This window comes from Schistocerca gregaria, chromosome 10, assembly GCF_023897955.1.
Source record: "Schistocerca gregaria isolate iqSchGreg1 chromosome 10, iqSchGreg1.2, whole genome shotgun sequence".
NCBI lineage: Eukaryota > Metazoa > Arthropoda > Insecta > Orthoptera > Acrididae > Schistocerca > Schistocerca gregaria.
In genome coordinates, this window is record NC_064929.1 from 211,483,996 (window position 1) to 211,503,006 (window position 19,011).

The following is a 19,011-nucleotide window of genomic DNA, read 5'->3' on the forward strand; positions in this document are numbered from 1 at the left end:
GTTCTCCAGGCTGTCCAGTCTTCTGCCATCCTCTGCAGGTCTGCGTAATTTCCTCTTCCCTTTATCTCGTCTATCATCTTGTCTCTCCTTCTTTCTCTCAATCATCTCCCACAAACCAATCCTTCCAAAGCATCTGCCACCAAGCATTCTCTTCTCAGTGAATGTCCCAACCATTTCTTTTTCCTTTCTCTTACAACCTTCAGCAGACATCTTCTCTCACCAACGCTTTCCAATACTCTTTCATTACTCAATCTTTCCACCCAGCTTCTTCCCTCCATTCTCCTCCACATCCACATCTCAATTGCTTCTAGCCTTTTTTCATCCTCCCGCCTCAGCGTCCATGTTTCTGCCCCATACAGTGCCACACTTCAGACAAAATGTTTGCCAAGCCTTTTCCTTAGAGCTTTATCTAATTTGCCAATAAGTCTCTCCTCTTTCTGTTGAATGTCTCCTTCGCTATGGCAATTCGAGTTTTCACCTCCTGGTGACATCTCAAGTCTTCAGTTATTGTGCTTCCAAGATATTTAAATGCACTTACTTGGCTAATGGTAGATTGTCCTATTTAAATACTGGACAGTCTGCGTCTTGTACTGATGATCATACTTTTTGTGCCGCGCGGGGTTAGCCGAGCGGTCTAGAGCGCTGCAGTCATGGACTGTGCGGCTGGTCCCGGCGGAGATTCGAGTCCTCCCTCGGGCATGGGTGTGTGTGTTTGTCCTTAGGATAATTTAGATTAAGTAGTGTGTAAGTTTAGGATCTGATGATCTTAGCAGTTAAGAACCATAAGATTTCACACACATTGGAACATTTTTGAACATACTTTTTGTTTTTGCTGTGTTTATTTGTATCCCATATTCCACACAAGCTTCATTCAGATCTTTCATAGATTTTAAAATTTTATTTTTGTGTGGGGTACACAACCTCAACGTGTAGTAGAACGTGGTCCAAATAGGCTGTATTCTTTTCACTGCCAATTTCAGCCATGGGTCATTTTCAAGCACCTCTCTTGAGCTTCCACCTTAGAATATGAAATGAAGCTGGAAGCTTAAGAAATGTGCTTGAAAATAGCTCACGGTTGGAATTGGGCCAATTGGACGGATAATAAAAAGAATACAGCCTACTTGGACCATGCTCTCATTCTCAAGAAAAAGCTTCGACTGTAAAACAACAGTGACAAATCATCCCATTATTCCCCTAAGCCACTGTCTCACTGTTCTTTGGAAAAAAATGTGTCATCGTAGCTGGACACAAACACATGTGCAACTTCTTTTCTCATAATCTCAAATGTTACACTGCCTCACAGAACAAACGAAATTAAGTGCCTCTACTCGACTGTAAAAAGTCTTGTGCAGCGGGGAAAATATTTTACACCTGGATTGACAAACCACAAAAACTATGTTTTTCACGTATCTTTGTCTCCTGACGAATGCTGTGCTGTTCCTCCTATACTAGCCGTTACCCCCTCCACCGTTCCTCTCCTGGTGTCTATGGCGCAGCCGGCGCGGCGGCTACTGCAGGTGGTGGGGGTAGCGGCGCCTGGGTCTGAACTGGGGTCTGCAGTCTCCCTGCTGTCGCTGTCGGGGGCGGTCCTCGATCTCTGCGACCGCATCTTTCTCTCCAGGCTGAGTGCAGGGTTCCAAGCCTGACTAAGTTGAAGGCCGCTGTCTTTATTAATTAGATCGTCCTGAAGTCGGATTTCGATGGCCTCTTTAGTATCACAGTCCCAGTGGTAGGAGGACTGACAAAGTTTTTTGTTTTTTCATAGTCCATAGTATGGCCAGTCTTTATACGATGGTCAGCCACGGCTGATTTAGCGGCCTGGCGTAATTCAGTGCGGCGCTTGTATTGGCGGCACCTCTCTTCAACAGTGCGGACTGTCTCCCCAATGTGTGATTTTCCGCACCGACGGGGAATTTGATACGCCTGCTTTTCGAAGGCCTAGGTCATCTTTCACTGAACCCAGTAGAGTCAAGGTTTTTGCACGGGGTCGGAATACACATTTCACATTGTGTTTCCCCAGGATTCTGCCGATTTTTCTTGAGGTGTTTCCGGCAAACGGAATGCACGCCAACGACTTGTGTTCTCCTGTTCCTTCTCCTTGTTCTCTTGGCGCAGTCTGTCTGAGTGCGTGTCTTATTCGCTTCTGGTTGTACCCATTTTTTCGAAATGTTGTCTCTAGGTGCTGCAGTTCTGCTGGAAGGCTCTCCTGATCGCAGAGCGATCGTGCCCTGTGAACAAGTGTTCCCAAAACGCCTTCACGCTGGGAGTTGTGGTGGCAACTGAAGGCATTTAGGTACAAATCGGTGTGTGTAGGTTTTCTGTATACAGTGTGTCCCAGCTTGCCGTCAGGTTTCCGTTTCACCGGGACGTCAAGAAACGGTAGGGCACCATCCTGCTCCACCTCCATGGTGAACTGTGTGTTGGGATGCAGAGAGTTGAGGTGTTGGAGAAATTCCCAGTTCAGACCCAGGCGCCGCTTCCCCCATCACCTGCAGTAGCCGCCGCGCCGGTCGCACCACAGAAACCAGGAGAGGAACGGTGGAGGGGGTAGCGGCTAGTATATATAGGGCATCGCGAGGAACAGCACAACATTTTGATGGTTGATGCTTCCCCACACGTCGTGATGATTTGGGTTAATTCTGCTATAGCCTGGTCGATTTCTTCTGGGGTCTGCATGTCAGGAGCCTGGTCAGGTATGTGTAGAGTGACCAGTTCCTTGTACCTCGCCCAATTTGTGTTGTAAGTTGTAATTATTCTGTTACTTGGAATGTCTTGGTCACCCTGAAATCTTAGAATAACAGGGCTATGGTCTGAATTTAGGCTGTTGATTACCTCTGTCGTTGTGTTGAGGTTAACGTTTTTTAAGAGGAATATGTCCAATTTGTCAGGCAGGCACCTGGAGTCATAGGGAACATGAGTAGGCTCATCAGTTGAGACAACCCTTACTGCTGGATGGTTATCAAGGTATCTCAGTAGTTTGTTGCCACTTGTGTTTGTAGTACGACATCCCCATGCCCTGTGCTTGGCATTCAGGTCCCCTACTATTATGGTTCTGTGGTTTATGTCCAAGAGATCGTCCAGGTCACTGGGAAACAGTCTGGCTTGGGGTGGGTGGTATGCCGCCACCAGAAGTGTGGGGTGGTTGTTAAGAATAACTTCGACTGCTGTTGCCTCTGTGTATAAAACCCTAAGAATTATTGCAGACGTACCAAGACTGACTAGCAATGAGGAAATCAGGGCAATGCTAGGGCAACCCTCTTTCTATCACATAATGAAACAAAAATCACAAACATTCTACGAATCATCTCATTCATCACCGTACCAGCTCATCAATACACTGGGACGGAACCCTCACCCTCAACTCAGAGCTCCTATCAACACACTCCATCGCCACTACAGGCGGTAACCATCTTCTCATCCTCATGAAACAGGATACTCATCTCCACCTCTATCAACATCATCATCACTAACGCCATCCACCCGGGGGGAAAATCCCCAAGCCATTACTGCACACAAGCCACATACGAACCCACAGGATCATTTCGTGAGACAGAGCGTTGAAAGAACGCTGGCTCTCCAGAACTAGCATGGGTGCAAACCCAGCCATCTCATGTCAGCACAACATTCGTCAGGAACCATCTGAAGATGGCAGCGTGTACGTCTGCCGAAATATTGTGGAGAAATGACGACGCTACCCGGTCGGATACCCGAGAACTGTTCAAATTGGAAATACGCCGTGAAAACTTCAGATCGCATCTACACTCCAATACTTAACAGACAATACAAAATGCTCACTGTTCTTCTAACATCATTTCATCCACTTCTCTCCTAATCATAATAACTCTACAGGGTAGTTGTCCTGTTTACTCAGTTTCATATATTTATACCCATAGGTCCATAAAAAAATTTAGCTGTAACAATCTCTGGTAGACAAATGCTAACAGGTGCTGTTAACGCTACACGGAGAGTTTCTTTCCTACTTTCCACGCCCATGCCGTTTCCCTTTACTACCCATTTAACCCGTACAGTTTTTCTTGCCTCTCCTCACCTCACCCTGGCGCCTTGTGCAGGGTCTAGACAAGGAGAAGCCGCCGCCACTGGACGCCCTCGCCGGCGAGAGCCTCCCAGCCACGGAGTCCCCGGAGACGCAGACGTCGCCGCCGCCGTCGCCGCCCCCGCTGCCCCCGGAGCTGGACCTGCCGCCTCTGCTGGACATGCCGCCCGTCCCCGCCATGTCCGACCACAACCAGTCGCTGACCGCGGGCTCCGACCCTCCGGGTTCGGGTCGTAGCGGTGAGTCCAGCCCTCACGTCATCCCTGTACACACTTGCTGCTATCTTATCATTGTCATCACGTTCTCCAGTCCTCTGCTCCTCCACCTTGTATTCGGTCATCATGGCGCGTGCCAACTTTCTCTACAGAATAGTACGTGACTGAAGTACTTATTTGGTAAATCCACTTACCTCATATCTTATTCTATGGTCCAATGTTGTAGCAATCTTCACTGACTCGCTCACTGCGTTGTCCACCCCTACTTGTGTAAAGATGCGTTCCACAGAGTATACACACAGAGCCCTTTGTCAGTACCGTGTGACAAACTTATTAGGGGCCTGATAATGATGTTCGCCATTCAGACTCCCGTCTTAGCGTTGATGCAATGTTGTTTAAATGTCACAGCTAGATAGAGAGTTATTCGTAGGTACCTCCTAGGTTTTAGAAGACGACTCCACTTAAATTACGTACTTCCAGAAAATGGAGGCATAGCAGTGAACACAAAGGGTATCTCCAAGTTTGTAACTCACATTAGAGGTGCTCCATAGGGGCAACATTTGTGACACGGCAAAAATCATCTTGTGCATGCATTTAATTGGTCAGGAAGGCAAACAACAGGTAACTTTAGAGATCTGTTTATTGGATTACCTATCTGCAGTCGTGGATTAATTGGATGCGGCAATATGGAGTGGATGATCTCTTTATATACGGTCAACCTCGTCCCTGCTGCTCGCTACTGGGTGTTGCAGCTTTCATGGTGAGCGACAGGCGATTGGAACTTCAAAAATATTTTCATTAGGTTTTCATAAAATTTTGAGATCATATATTCTGAAGACAATCACACTGCCGGAAAAAAGATCGCGATATCAAAAAACAATTAATGTTATTACATTTTGGGAATTCATTTGTCTAGGTAACATATTTAAGTAGAAATAATTCAAAAGCCAAGATCACTTAAATGCTGTTTACTAGATAACCGGTTTCAACACACTAAAGGTGCCATCATCGAATCTGAATGTAGCTTAACATTTATAAACCATTTGGATATAACGATACATGAGGCAGACCAGCTGCAGGCCGTTGTGGCCGAGTGGTTGTAGGAGCTTGCCTGAACGATAGCTCAGCGCGTTCGGTCAGAGCGCTGCGTGCTCTCTGTAATGAAAAAAACTGTGTCAAGGCATCAACGATCAACTTGAACGGCTGTCTTGTGTTGTCCGCCCAGACCAAACGCAAGGAACTATCGAACAAAATGAAAAACAAAACAAAAAAACGTGCTTAAGTCTGGAACCGCGCGATCGCTACGGCCGCAGGTTCGAATCCTGCCTCGGGCATGGATGTGTGTGACGTCCCTAGGTTAGCTAGGTTTAAGAAGTTCTGAGTCTAGGGGACTGATGACCTCTGATATTAAGTCCCATAGTGCACACACCCATTTATTTTTTGCAGACCAGCTGATCTGTTGCGACATTTCTGCGTGCTCGTCGGGGCCTTATCCAATATTAGGCATGTGTACCAATTTCTTTGGCTCTTCGGTCTATATGTATCAAATGTATAAAGGAGGAAGGTTGTTAACAAGCTCCTCGGAAAGAAGTTGACCGATTTACTTCCAAGTTCTTGGACGAGTTACTTCATATTTCTACATCCAGATGGAGAATGAAGAAAACTAATGAAAAATTAAATGCCCAACAAGCAAAATATATCATGATAAACTGATAAAATGGAAATGCCTTGTGGCTAGGGCCTCCCGTCGGGTAGACCGTTCGCCTGGTGGAAGGCTTTGCAGTTGACGCCACTTCGGCGACTTGCATGTCGATGGGAATGAAATGATGATAATGAGAACAACACATCACCCAGTCCCTGAGCGGAGAAAACCTCCGATCCAGCCGGGAATAGAACCCGGGCCGTTAGAATCGACATTCTGTCACGCTGACAACTTTTTTATGTTGGTCTCATTTTGTTCTATACTGTGTGTTGAATTCATTCGGGGCGGACTTCCGATGACACCCGTTCAGGTTCTTCGTTGATCCATACACTCCGTTTTTTTACTACCGAGCACGCTGAGCAACCGTACCGGAGCCACTCAGCTACGTGATAAACTGATTATAGCTCCCATCGCGAGAGTAAATAACAGCCGCAATACCCGCTTGGAGATGGTATCATCAGACGTCACTAGATTGCGGGACGAGCGAAAGATCGAGAGTTTGACAGAAACATCATCGCATACTCATTGATTAGTTTCCATCATTACGTATGATATATACCCTCTGAGGTATTTCACTCCCTGTTCTGCAGTTATTTTTGCCATAGAAATGCTGAGGCAGGTCGAGCATATGGTACCAACAAAAGCCACTAGATCGCGGGCCGGTCAGAAGATCGAACAGAACCCGAGACTTCCCAAACTGTACCGTAAAATTTTCGAAGATTCCGAGTCTTGCTCAAACAAAGCTCTGCTTGAAACTGAGAAAACAGAGCTGAAACAACAGAAGACGAATTCTCTAAAAACACAGTGAGATAGTCATTGCAAAATGTAACAACAGACGGCGCAACCAATCATCTCTTCATACACGAGAAGACGTAATCGTTGGTCGCTTTCCGTTGACACCCAGTGACTGAAATGTTCCCTTCGATTTAAAGCGATTGCAGTTTCCCATGCAGCTTGCGTTCGCTACGAGGCACAGGGGCAATCACTTTGTGTAACAGATATTAAACATACCGAGCAATGTCCCACGCTGCAGCTAGTACCCTATAAAGACATACGTCTCGCCTTTTGTAATGTCCCGTGGACCATCATGAATCGTGGTCAATGCATTGCAATTATTGTCGTTGAATAAAAATGTCATTCCTGTTCGTCTCACTGAGTATTTCTTTCAGTTGCCTTCTGTATTGTACTGTACTGTAGCGTACTCTACTATACTGTACTATGTATAGCTCACGCTCCATCGAGCTAAGTTACTAGGCCGTGGCGCATTATGGAAAATTTCTTTCGTCCTTAAATTTTGCGTGTCACTTCTGACAGTCCCCACCCTCTTGATGCCCAGTGATGAACTTAGTGAAGTTTGGAATAAGTTTGGCCGGCTGATCATATTTTCACAGCGCTTCCCACGCTAAAATACTGACACAACGTAGCGAGTGACACAGGGACAGTTCTGTTAATAACAAAAATACTCATCTTTTTTGTTGCTCTTCTTTGTTGTATGTTGATGGCTCATTGTTCTCTTCCTTTCTCTGGTTCATCTTTCCGTTATTGTCTAGATGATGATCGGGTAAATACTTCAATAACAATGTGAAATCTAGTGGACTATTTGCAGAACTACACGTATGTTTTCAGTCATTTCATTTCACAATACAAATCAATAAAACACACGTAACTCGTTCTCCATCCTCGTACAACCAACTGCCCAAAAGAACAAAGATTTTTCCCTAACAACTTGTGGACCGTGAATTTACTTTCAAAATCTTTTCTTAAAGAATTTACTTTATTTACCACCGATTCATCAAGAACATTAACACATTTAATCACACTAGGTGAGCGTGGAAGTAGTTGTCGGGGAGTAACTGATGAAAATGAAATTAACAAATGGAAATTTTATTCATAAAAGCCTTTTCAAAAACGGACTTAAACTTTATAAGCAGAAACGCACCCTCGAAATATCAAGTTACAATTTTATTTAGAGCCAGAAAGAACAATACTGACAACATGAGCCTTCGGGCTGAGAAGCTTGCCCTTCCCTTTCAACACGGCCGTAGTCACGACCGCTCACAACAACCTCTGAAAGAGTACAGTGGTGCAAATCTGAAACACACCAGACTACTTACAACTAAAGATTTTAACAACTCATACAAACACGTTAACTATGCACGCCGTAAGAGGGATGGAAATGGTACAAACTCTCACACTAAGAAATTATTTACCACCGAAAGTGCAAATTGTTTTTTTTAAAAGGACTCTTTGGTGGAAGGGTGGCAACTTAATAAAAAATTACTATTTAAATAAAACCCATGAAATTCAGACTTACATAAAAAGTACAACATGTTCTACATTACACATATACCGCCTCGCAAGATGATAGGCAAGATAAAAACGTATTTCAGTAATTTGGCCTTTACACCTTAATTCTATAAATTCGTTAACACCGAATCCGACAAACATGATAGAGGCAGCTATTAACGTATGGCAGATGGACAGGGGGATTACTGAACAACCACAACCGCAGGTTGCTCTAACCCTCCACAACTCCACAAGGGAAAAACGGACCATCGAATTCACAAATAATCACCTTCCCGCGGGTGGGCAAACGGAGAAAAGTGGTGGGACGACCCCAAAACAAAGCGGCTGGTGACCTCACCGAAAAACAAGTAGAATTTAACAAGTAAGTGAAACAACATATGTCCAACCACGTAACTTCTAATAAACTGCGATTTCTGGCGAAGAGCTGGCGCAGCACCCCGAACGTTCTCCCGAACCGTCCGCTGCCAGCCGCTCCAACGGACGCAGGAAGGCGTCGCCTCGCATCTCGCCTCGGCCAGCCCGATGTCGTGGGTTGACTCCTGTTGCTCTCGTGTCAACCGCGAAGCCACTACCCCTTTCTATACGGCGCGGCCCACTGGACTCACGTGGGGACCTAACATGCGCCGACCCTCAAGGCGGACGAGTCATCTCGTGTCTCAGTGCGCGATCGATCCAACAGCCAATGAGCGTTGCCCGAGCAACTCGAGCAGACTGGCGGCGTAACGCGCAGACTCAGGCTGTGGAACTCAACCCGACCGGGCGACCACTAGATGAGTTCTGTTACTGGCGGAGTGGCAAGACTCTCATTTCCTGTCTTAAAGTTTGATCGAAACGACACACATACTAGCACTCCGAACGACAGACAGTCACCAATGCCTAACAAATGCGGACGACAGACAGGCTAGCAAGCTGGGAACGAGAGACTGACCCAGACTGACCGACTGGCGAGCTCATAGCGCCCTCTTAAAAGAACGTGAACAGGCAACTTTTCCCCTTCCCCACCAGAGGGAGACACCAAAGCTGCGATTGCCACAGCGGCGCCACCGCAGAAATGGAAGGCGACTGCTTTAGACTACGCGCTGCGGCGCGCTCTTCAAAACAGCAAATTTTTCCACGGCTATACTTGTAGCAGCCGGCCGTTGTGGCAGAGCGGTTCTAGGTGCTGAAGTCCGGAACCGCGCTGCTGGTACGGTCGCAGGTTCGAATCCTGCCTCGGGCACTGTTGTGTGTGCTGTCTTTACGTTTTTTTGAAGTAGTAGCAAAGAAATCACTATCATATATCGATCTATTTATGTAAAATAATCTTTGGGACATACATTTCATAAATAAAGAACAATTACTGACTATCTTTTTTTGAGAAGTCTATAATCATCGTTGTAATTACATTAATTATTTATAAACACTGACATTTAAACATTTTCACTTAGTTTTATAGTAGTGGATCTTTGGTTTTTAAGTCTTCACCGCGGTATCGTTCACTTCATATGATCTAAGATCGGGTAGTACATTTATCTCACTACAACCAGTTTTATTACGCAGTGTATTGTTTGTAATCCAGCCTGTATATATTGTTATTTGTAATGATCCCGCAGAAATTACGTTTACGCGTGTGGACATAGAGTGTTGGGCCGCGTGTGTACAGGGAGGCGGCGGATACCCCCGGAGAACGGCCACCCGTTGCTGCACTCGGACCTGCCGGCTATCCACTGGACGGAGAGGGCAGAGCCGGGCGCCACGCCGCACGACGGGGGGGCGGACCACGAGGCGCTGACGTCGACGCCGCGCGCGGAGCTGCCGCCCGGGAGCATCAGCAAGGGCGCCATCAGCAAGGGCGCGCCCAGGAAGAAGGTCAGCACTCCTCTGCCGCTGACAGCACGCACAGCACCAGCGGTCTGCTGATGCCGCCCTCCACCTCCTCCTAAACTCCACCCGAGCAGACCATGAAGGCCCAACAGTGCCGTGTCATCCTCAGGAGGGGCATGTGGTCAGCACACAACTCTCCCGGCCACATGTCAGTTTACGAGGCTGGGACCGCTACTTCTCAGTCAAGTAGCTCCTCAGTTTGCCTCACAAGGGCTGAGTGCGCCCCACTGTCTCGGCGGACCAGATGGTCACCCATCCGAGTGCTGGCCCAGCCCGACAGCGCTCAACGTCGGTGACCTGACGGGAACCGGTGTTACCACTGCGGCAAGGCCGTTGGCGCCTCCATCTTCTCCTGGGGGTGACTGTTTGGCTGTACCTGCATACATATTCTGTCTGGTTCCGTACTGTCCATGCGAAGGACACGGGTTCAGTCCCTGGTACTATCTGCGGGAGGACTCAGCTCGTGATCCCAACTGAGGAGCTACTTGAAGCAGTAGTAGGGCACCATGTCTGCTAAACCTATAATGCCCGGGAGAGCCGTTTGGTAACACCCACCCCTCCAGATAACGCTATTGCCAAAGGATGCCCCGATTGTCCCACCTGTGACGAAAATGGCGATGCTTATTATTACACCCAGCCCGTTCCCTGTGTATAATATTTCATTGCGAAGCTGCATGGTAATCTACGGTAACTGTTCTTTCGAGAACAGATACTACTGTCATATATAACTAAAATATGGCTTCCGTGCCATTGACCCCTTGTGCGAATGCACACGCTATGCCCGAACTCTTACGGGACTTGGTAAATTAATCTGCCACCAGTAATGAGTATGATGGGCAAACATCTATTAGGCGCACTACGAATGTAGTGGTGTGGATATGTTGTGAATGTAAGTCTTACGGGGAGCGTGCAAGTGAGAAGTCCCTGCAAGTGCACTATCCTGTGTGCCCTCGGTGGCTCAGATGGATGCCGGCACGGCAGCTGAGAGTGTTCTGTCAGAGGGCTAGCTGCCCTCTGTAATAAAAAAAACTGAGCCACTTGATCAACAACGAAATGATATGGGTGTCTTTCGACCTCCGCCCAGAGCAGATACAACGAACGAAAACGAACAAAAAAAAAAAAAAACGGCTCTGAGCACTATGGGACTTAACTTCTGAGATCATCAGTCCCCTAGAACTTAGAAATACTTAAACCTAACTAACCTAAGGACATCACACACATCCATGCCCGAGGCAGGATTCGAACCTGCGACCGTAGCTGTCGCGCGGTTCAAAAACAAACAAAATGAGATTTTTTTAAAAAATGGATAGAGCGTCTGCCATGTAAGCACGGATCCTGGGTTCGAGCCCCGGTCGGGGCACACATTTTCAACAAGTCCCCATGAAGTACATCAACGGTTTGCAGCTAGGGTGTCGGTGTCCATTAAATTACAATTTTGTTTTTGGGCTATACACTCTCGACAACTCCCGGCCATCTTTTAGTTTTAGTCATTCTGCGTAAACTCTTCTAATTTTTTCCGGCCACGCTTATGTGGTGTCCCGGTGCATAGATTCTCTAGACTATTAGTTAGGAAGATTTCAGTTTGGATGCTCTATTCTATAACTAGTTCTTTTTCTTCAACTTCTTATTGTTTCTCAGCGTTCCGACTCCGTTTATTGTCCGTTACGCTCCTCTGCTATATTTCTTCGTCCTGTTTCTAAATCTTTTTTACTTAATTGTACTAAGTTCGCATACTAGATCCCCATGGCTTTGTTACTGAGCAGGATACTGCACTAATATTTATACACTTTTTTCCTGTTGAAATGTTTGCAGCTCGCCTATGAGAATTTCTTACTCTGTAGTGTAATGATTTTTCATCGATGACTTTGTACCTGCATTTGCCGCCACGTATTGTCGATTATCTTGACTAGCGCCATCACTCGCACCTCATTCTGTCACTGTGAGAGTGGGGGCCACCGGAAACTTATTGCGGGGCAATGTTTACAGTTTACAGGCATGTTTAATGCACTCCCCATTGGCCTATATTGTTCGAACCTGTTCATCTCTACTGATCTCATTCTCGTCACAGACATTATGGGAAACGGCAGGCACTACTCCCTGGTGCGGGGCACCTTGCCAACGTTCGCGCGGCATCCCCGGCCGGCTGGCTCGAGTATCCCTTCTGGCATGGATGTGTGCGTCTTGTCCTTAGCGCGGATTAGTTTAAATTACACTCCTGGAAATTGAAATAAGAACACCGTGAATTCATTGTCCCAGGCAGGGGAAACTTTATTGACACATTCCTGGGGTCAGATACATCACATGATCACACTGACAGAACCACAGGCACACAGACACAGGCAACAGAGCATGCACAATGTCGGCACTAGTACAGTGTATATCCACCTTTCGCAGCAATGCAGGCTGCTATTCTCCCATGGAGACGATCGTAGAGATGCTGGATGTAGTCCTGTGGAACGGCTTGCGTGCCATTTCCACCTGGCGCCTCAGTTGGAACAGCGTTCGTGCTGGACGTGCAGACCGCGTGAGACGACGCTTCATCCAGTCCCAAACATGCTCAATGGGGGACAGATCCGGAGATCTTGCTGGCCAGGGTAGTTGACTTACACCTTCTAGAGCACGTTGGGTGGCACGGGATACATGCGGACGTGCATTGTCCTGTTGGAACAGCAAGTTCCCTTGCCGGTCTACGAATGGTAGAACGATGGGTTCGATGACGGTTTGGATGTACCGTGCACTATTCAGTGTCTCCTCGACGATCACCAGAGGTGTACGGCCAGTGTAGGAGATCGCTCCCCACACCATGATGCCGGGTGTTGGCCCTGTGTGCCTCGGTCGTATGCAGTCCTGATTGTGGCGCTCACCTGCACAGCGCCAAACACGCATACGACCATCATTGGCACCAAGGCAGAAGCGACTCTCATCGCTGAAGACGACACGTCTCCATTCGTCCCTCCATTCACGCCTGTCGCGACACCACTGGAGGCGGGCTGCACGATGTTGGGGCGTGAGCGGAAGACGGCCTAACGGTGTGCGGGACCGTAGCCCAGCTTCATTGAGACGGTTGCGAATGGTCCTCGCCGATACCCCAGCAGCAACAGTGTCCCTAATTTGCTGGGAAGTGGCGGTGCGGTCCCCTACGGTACTGCGTAGGATCCTACGGTCTTGGCGTGCATCCGTGCGTCGCTGCGGTCCGGTCCCCGGTCGACGGGCACGTGCACCTTCCGCCGACCACTGGCGACAACATCGATGTACTGTGGAGACCTCACGCCCCACGTGTTAAGCAATTCGGCGGTACGTCCACCCGGCCTCCCGCATGCCCACTATACGCCCTCGCTCAAAGTCCGTTAACTGCACATACGGTTCACGTCCACGCTGTCGCGGCATGCTACCAGTGTTAAAGACTGCGATGGAGCTCCGTATGCCACGGCAAACTGGCTGACACTGACGGCGGCGGTGCACAAATGTTGCGCCCCTAGCGCCATTCCACGGCCAACACCGCGGTTCCTGGTGTGTCCGCTGTGCCGTGCGTGTGATCATTGCTTGTACAGCCCTCTCGCAGTGTCCGGAGCAAGTATGGTGGGTCTGACACACCGGTGTCAATGTGTTCTTTTTTCCATTTCCAGGAGTGTAGATCAAGTAGTGTGTAAGCCTGGGGACCGATGACCTCAGCAGTTTGGCCCCATGCGAACTTACCACCACCATAATTAAGGAAGTAAAATTGCTGAGAATTATTTTGAAAGTTTGCTGAAGTGGAAATATGAGAAATTTGACAAACATCGAACGACACCATCTTTTCACGTCAGTGAAAAACTCTGTGTTTCTATATAAATACAGAAAAGTGCAGCAAGCCACTTTTTTGTAATATTCCCACAAAATAGCTTCGGAACCTTCTTAGGGTCGTCTTCAGATGGGGCACATGGCAGAGGCACGTTTATTTGCATAGCATAATGCTGGGTACTGCTGCTGTGACAAGAGAATAGCCGAAGACGCATTAACCTATCGCCATGAGCAATGGTTATACGGTGAACTTTATCGATAAATGAGTTCTATTGCGTTTTGTCACAATATCTTTGAAATTTTTATCCGTCTGGCAAGTAGCTTTTCTGTTGTCCACCGGCCACAGACCACAAATCATAGACCACGCTTTTCACTATGAATGAAAATATATAACGGTTGTCAAGATCTCCCAGCATCCAGCATATGATATACAGCTAGTGCATGTTACAAAGGGATATGCTTCACCCAAAGAGGATTGTTTGCTTTTTGTGTGTAGGATAAATCGATACGCGGACAAACATTTTGATCTAAACTGGTATTAACAGGAATGCCCAAAACTAGTGTTAAAATAGTTATCCATTGATCGTGACCGGGCCAAATATCTCACGAAATAAGCCTCAAACGAAAAAACTACAAAGAACGAAACTTTTCCAGCTTGAAGGGGGAAACCAGATGGCGCTAAGGTTGACCCACTAGATGGCGCTGCCATAGGTCTAACGGATATCAACTGCGTTTTTTTAAAATAGGATCTCCCATTTTTATTACATATTCGTGTATTATGTAAAGAAATATTAATTTTTTAGCTGGACCACTTTCTGCGCGTTGTGATAGATGGCGCTGTAATAGTCACAAACATATGGCTCACAATTTTTGACGAACTGTTGGTAACAGGTAGGTTTTTGAAATTAAAATACAGATCGTAGGTACGTTTGAAAATTTTATTCCGGTTGCTCCAATGCGATACATGTAACTTAGTGAACTTATCATTTCTGAGAACGCATGCTGTTACGGCGTGATTACCTGTAAATACCACATTAATGCAATAAATGCTCAAAATTATATCCGTCAACCTCAGTGCATTTGGCAATACGTGTAACGACATTCCTCTCAACACCGAGTAGTTCGCCTTCCGTAATGTTCCCACATGCACTGACAATACGCTGACGCATGTTGTCAGGCGTTGTCGGTGGATCACGATAGCAAATATCCTTCAACTTTTCCCACAGAAAGAAATCCGGGGACGTCAGATCCGGTGAATGTGCGGGCCATGGTATGGTACTCCGACGACCAATCCACCTGTCATGAAATATCCTAGTCAGTACCTCTTCAACCGCACGAGAGCTATGTACCGGACATCCATCATGTTGGAAGTACATCGCCATTCTGTCATGCAGTGAAACATCTTGTAGTAAGATCGGTAGAACATTACATAGGAAATCAGCATACATTGCACTATTTAGATTGCCATCGATAAAATGGGGGGCCAATTATCCTTCCTCCCATAATGCCTCATCATACATTAACCCGCCAAGGTCGCTGATGTTCCACTTGTCGCAGCCATCGTGGATTTTCCTTTGTCCAATAGCGCACATTATGTCGGTTTACGTTACCGCCGTTCGTGAATGACGCTTCGTCGCTAAACAGAACGCGTGCAAAAAATCTGTCATCGTCCCATAATTTCGCTTGTGCCCAGTGGCAGAAGCGTACACGACGTGCAGAGTCGTCGCCATGGAATTCCTCGTGCATAGAAATATGGTACGGGTGCAATCGATGTTGATGTAGAATTCTCAACACCGACGTTTTTGAGATTCCCGGTTCTCGCGGAATTTGTCTGCTACTGATGTGCGGATTATCCGCGACCGCAGCTAAAATTCCTACCTGGGCATCATCATTTGTTGCAGGTCGTAGTTGACGTTTCACATGCGGCTAAACACTTCCTGTTTCCTTACATAACGCAACTATCTGGCGAACGGTCCGGGCACTTGGATGATATCTTCCAGGATACCGAGCAGCATACATAGCACACGCCAGTTGGGCATTTTTATCACAATAGCCATACATCAATACGTTATCGACCTTTTCCGCAATTGGTAAACGGTCCATTTTTACACGGGTAATGTATCACAAAGCAATTACCGTCCGCACTGGCGGAATGTTACGTGATACCACGTACTTATTCCTTTGTGACTATTACAGCGCCGTCTATCACAAAGCGAAAAAAGCGGTCCAAATAAAACATTCATATTTCTTTGCGTAATACACGAATATTTAATAAAAATGTGGGTTCCTATTTTTTTTAAAACGCAGTTGCTATCCGTTTGACCTATGGGAGCGCCATCTAGCGGGCCAATCATTGCGCCTTCTAGTCTCCCCCTTCAAGATAGACAAGTTTCGTTCTTTGAAATTTTTTCGTTTGATATATATATATATATATATATATATATATATATATATATATATATATATATATATATATATATATATATGCAGACCTGTATTACATTTACACCTACATGGCTATTCTCCAGTTCACAATTAAGGTGTCTGGCAGCGCGTATGTCAATCAACGTTCAGGCCATTTTTTCTATAACAACCCATGGGAAAAATGAACACTTAAATGTTTCAATACGAGCTCTGTTTTCTCTTATTTTATTACGGTGACCGTTCCTCCCTATGTAGGTTTCTGATCGAAAAATATTTTCACATACAGAGGAAAATGTTGGTGATTGAAATTTCGTGAAAAGATCTCGCAGCAAAAAAAAAGCCTATGTTTTAATGATTGTCACACCAACTAGTGTATCATATACGTGGTACTCTCTGTCTCGACCTTCCCCGCCTATTTCGCTATAATACAAAACGAGCTATCGATCTTTGAACTTTTTCGACGTCCTCCGTCAATCCTACGTAGTGAGGATCCCACGCCGCACAGCAATGCTTTTAGCAGAGAAGGATAAGCGAGATGTAGGCAGTCTGTTTAGTAGACCTGTGGCATTTTCTAAGTGTTCTGCCTGTGAAGCGCGGTCTTTGGTTTGCCTTCCCCACAATAATATCTTTGTGATTGTTCAGATATGAGTTGTTCGTAACTGTAATTCCTAGGTATTTAACTGAACTGACAGCATTTAGTTTCATGCGATTTATCGTGTAATGGAAATTTAACGGATTTGTAGTGCTCGTGTGGATGACGTCACATGTTTCCTTATTCGGACATAATGGCCATTTTTCGCGCATACACACCTCAAAAAAAGTTTGTCATCGATCCGGTTTCCAGAACTTCTGAAGCTAGACGTTGACTGTGGTTATTGTATCTCAGACACAGTCCCTTTGACTATTAAGAAATGTCACTAAACCAGCCCAGCGATGTAAACAACCATATATGAGCAGCGCCTACTAGATGAAGGGGGTCCGACAGCCGATCATATCCAGTCATTCCACCAGAAAGGAGGTAAAAACGGCTCATGTTGTCTGTAGTTCGACCATGCCTAGACGGTCAATACCGCGGTTCGATCGTGTCCGCATTGTTACTTTGTGCCAAGAAGGGCTCTCAACAAGGGAAGGGTCCAGGCGTCTCTGAGTGAAGCAAAGCGATGTGTTGGGACATGGATGAGATACAGAGGGACAGGAAATGTCAAAGACGTGCCTCGCTTAGGCCGCCCAAGGGCTACTACTGCAGTGGATGACCACTACCTACGGATTATGGCTCGCAGGAACCCTGACAGCGACGCCACCATGTTGAATAAGGCTTTTCGTGCAGCCACAGGACGTCTTGTTACGACTGAAACTGTGTGCAGTAGGCTGCATGGTGCGCAAATTGACTCCCGACTTTCATGGCGAGGTCCATCTTTACAACCACGACACCATGCAGCGCGGTACAGATGGGCCCAACAACATGCCGTCTGGACTGCTCAGGACTGGCATCACGTTCTCTTCGCCAATGAGTATCGCATACGCCATCAACCAGACAATCGTCGGAAACGTGTTTGGAGGCAACCCGGTCAGGCTGTGCCCCTTAGACACACTGTGCAGCGAGTGCAGCAAGGTGGGCGTTCCCAGCTGTGGCATTACGTGGGGCCGTAACGGCTGTACGATACGTGAATGCCATCCTCCGACCGATAGTGCAACCATATCTGCAGCATACTGGCGACACATTTGTCTTCATGGACGACAGTTCGCGCCCCCATCGTGCACATCTTGTGAATGACTTCCTTCAGGATAACGACATCGCTCGACTAGAGTGGCCAGCATATGAACCCTATCGAACATGCCTGGGATAGTTCGAAAAGGACTGTTTGTGGACAACGTGACCCAGCAATCACTCTGAGGGATCTATGCGGAATCAGCGTTGAGGAGTGGGACAATCTGGACTAACTATTCCTTGATGAACTTGTGGATAGTATGCGACGACGAATACAGGCAAGAGGACGTACTACTGGGTATTAGATGTACTGGTGTGTGTAGCAATCTGGACCACCACTTCTGAAGGTCTCGTTCTATGGTAGTACAACACGCAATGTGTGGTTTGCATGAGCAATAAGAAAGGCGGAAATGTTGTTTTATGTCGATATTTATTCCAATTTTCTGCACAGGTCCCGGAACTCTCGGAACCGAGGCGATGCAAAACTTTTTTTGATGTGTGTATCAAATCTGAATCATTGGTTTTGTTCTTCTTATGATTTGAGGGTTATTTCTTTTACTTTGTAAAAAAAAATGGCTCTGAGCACTATGGGACTTAACATCTGAGGTCATCAGTCCCCTAGAACTACTTAAACCTGACTAACCTATGGACATCAGACACATCCATGCCCGAGGCAGGATTCGCACCACCGACCGTAGCGATCGCGCGGTTCCAGACTGAAGCGCCTAGAACCGCTCGGCCACAACGGCCGGCTTACTTTGTAACTCCAGGAGGCTTAGTTATTTAGTTACGAGGGTCAGTCAAAAAGTAATGCCTCCTATTTTTTTTCTACGTTTAATTGTCAGGAAATTTAAATGCAATTACATAGGTTGAAAACCACAACATTGAGGATCATTTTGTCATTTTTCAATGTAATCTCCGCCCATCTCTACAGTTTTGGTCCATCTTTGAACAAGGG

At 46.7% G+C, this 19,011-nt stretch overlaps 1 protein-coding gene across 1 annotated transcript in view; it reads left to right on the forward strand.

Annotated features, from left to right (window-relative positions):
- The window catches only part of LOC126293477 (ras-associated and pleckstrin homology domains-containing protein 1-like), a 222,657-nt gene that overhangs the window by 146,300 nt on the left and 57,346 nt on the right, over window positions 1-19,011 (forward strand). The window contains exons 6-7 of the mRNA XM_049986719.1: window positions 4,071-4,293; window positions 9,921-10,126. Of these exons, the coding sequence (XP_049842676.1) occupies window positions 4,071-4,293; window positions 9,921-10,126 (429 nt within the window). The remainder of the gene's footprint in view (window positions 1-4,070; window positions 4,294-9,920; window positions 10,127-19,011) is intronic.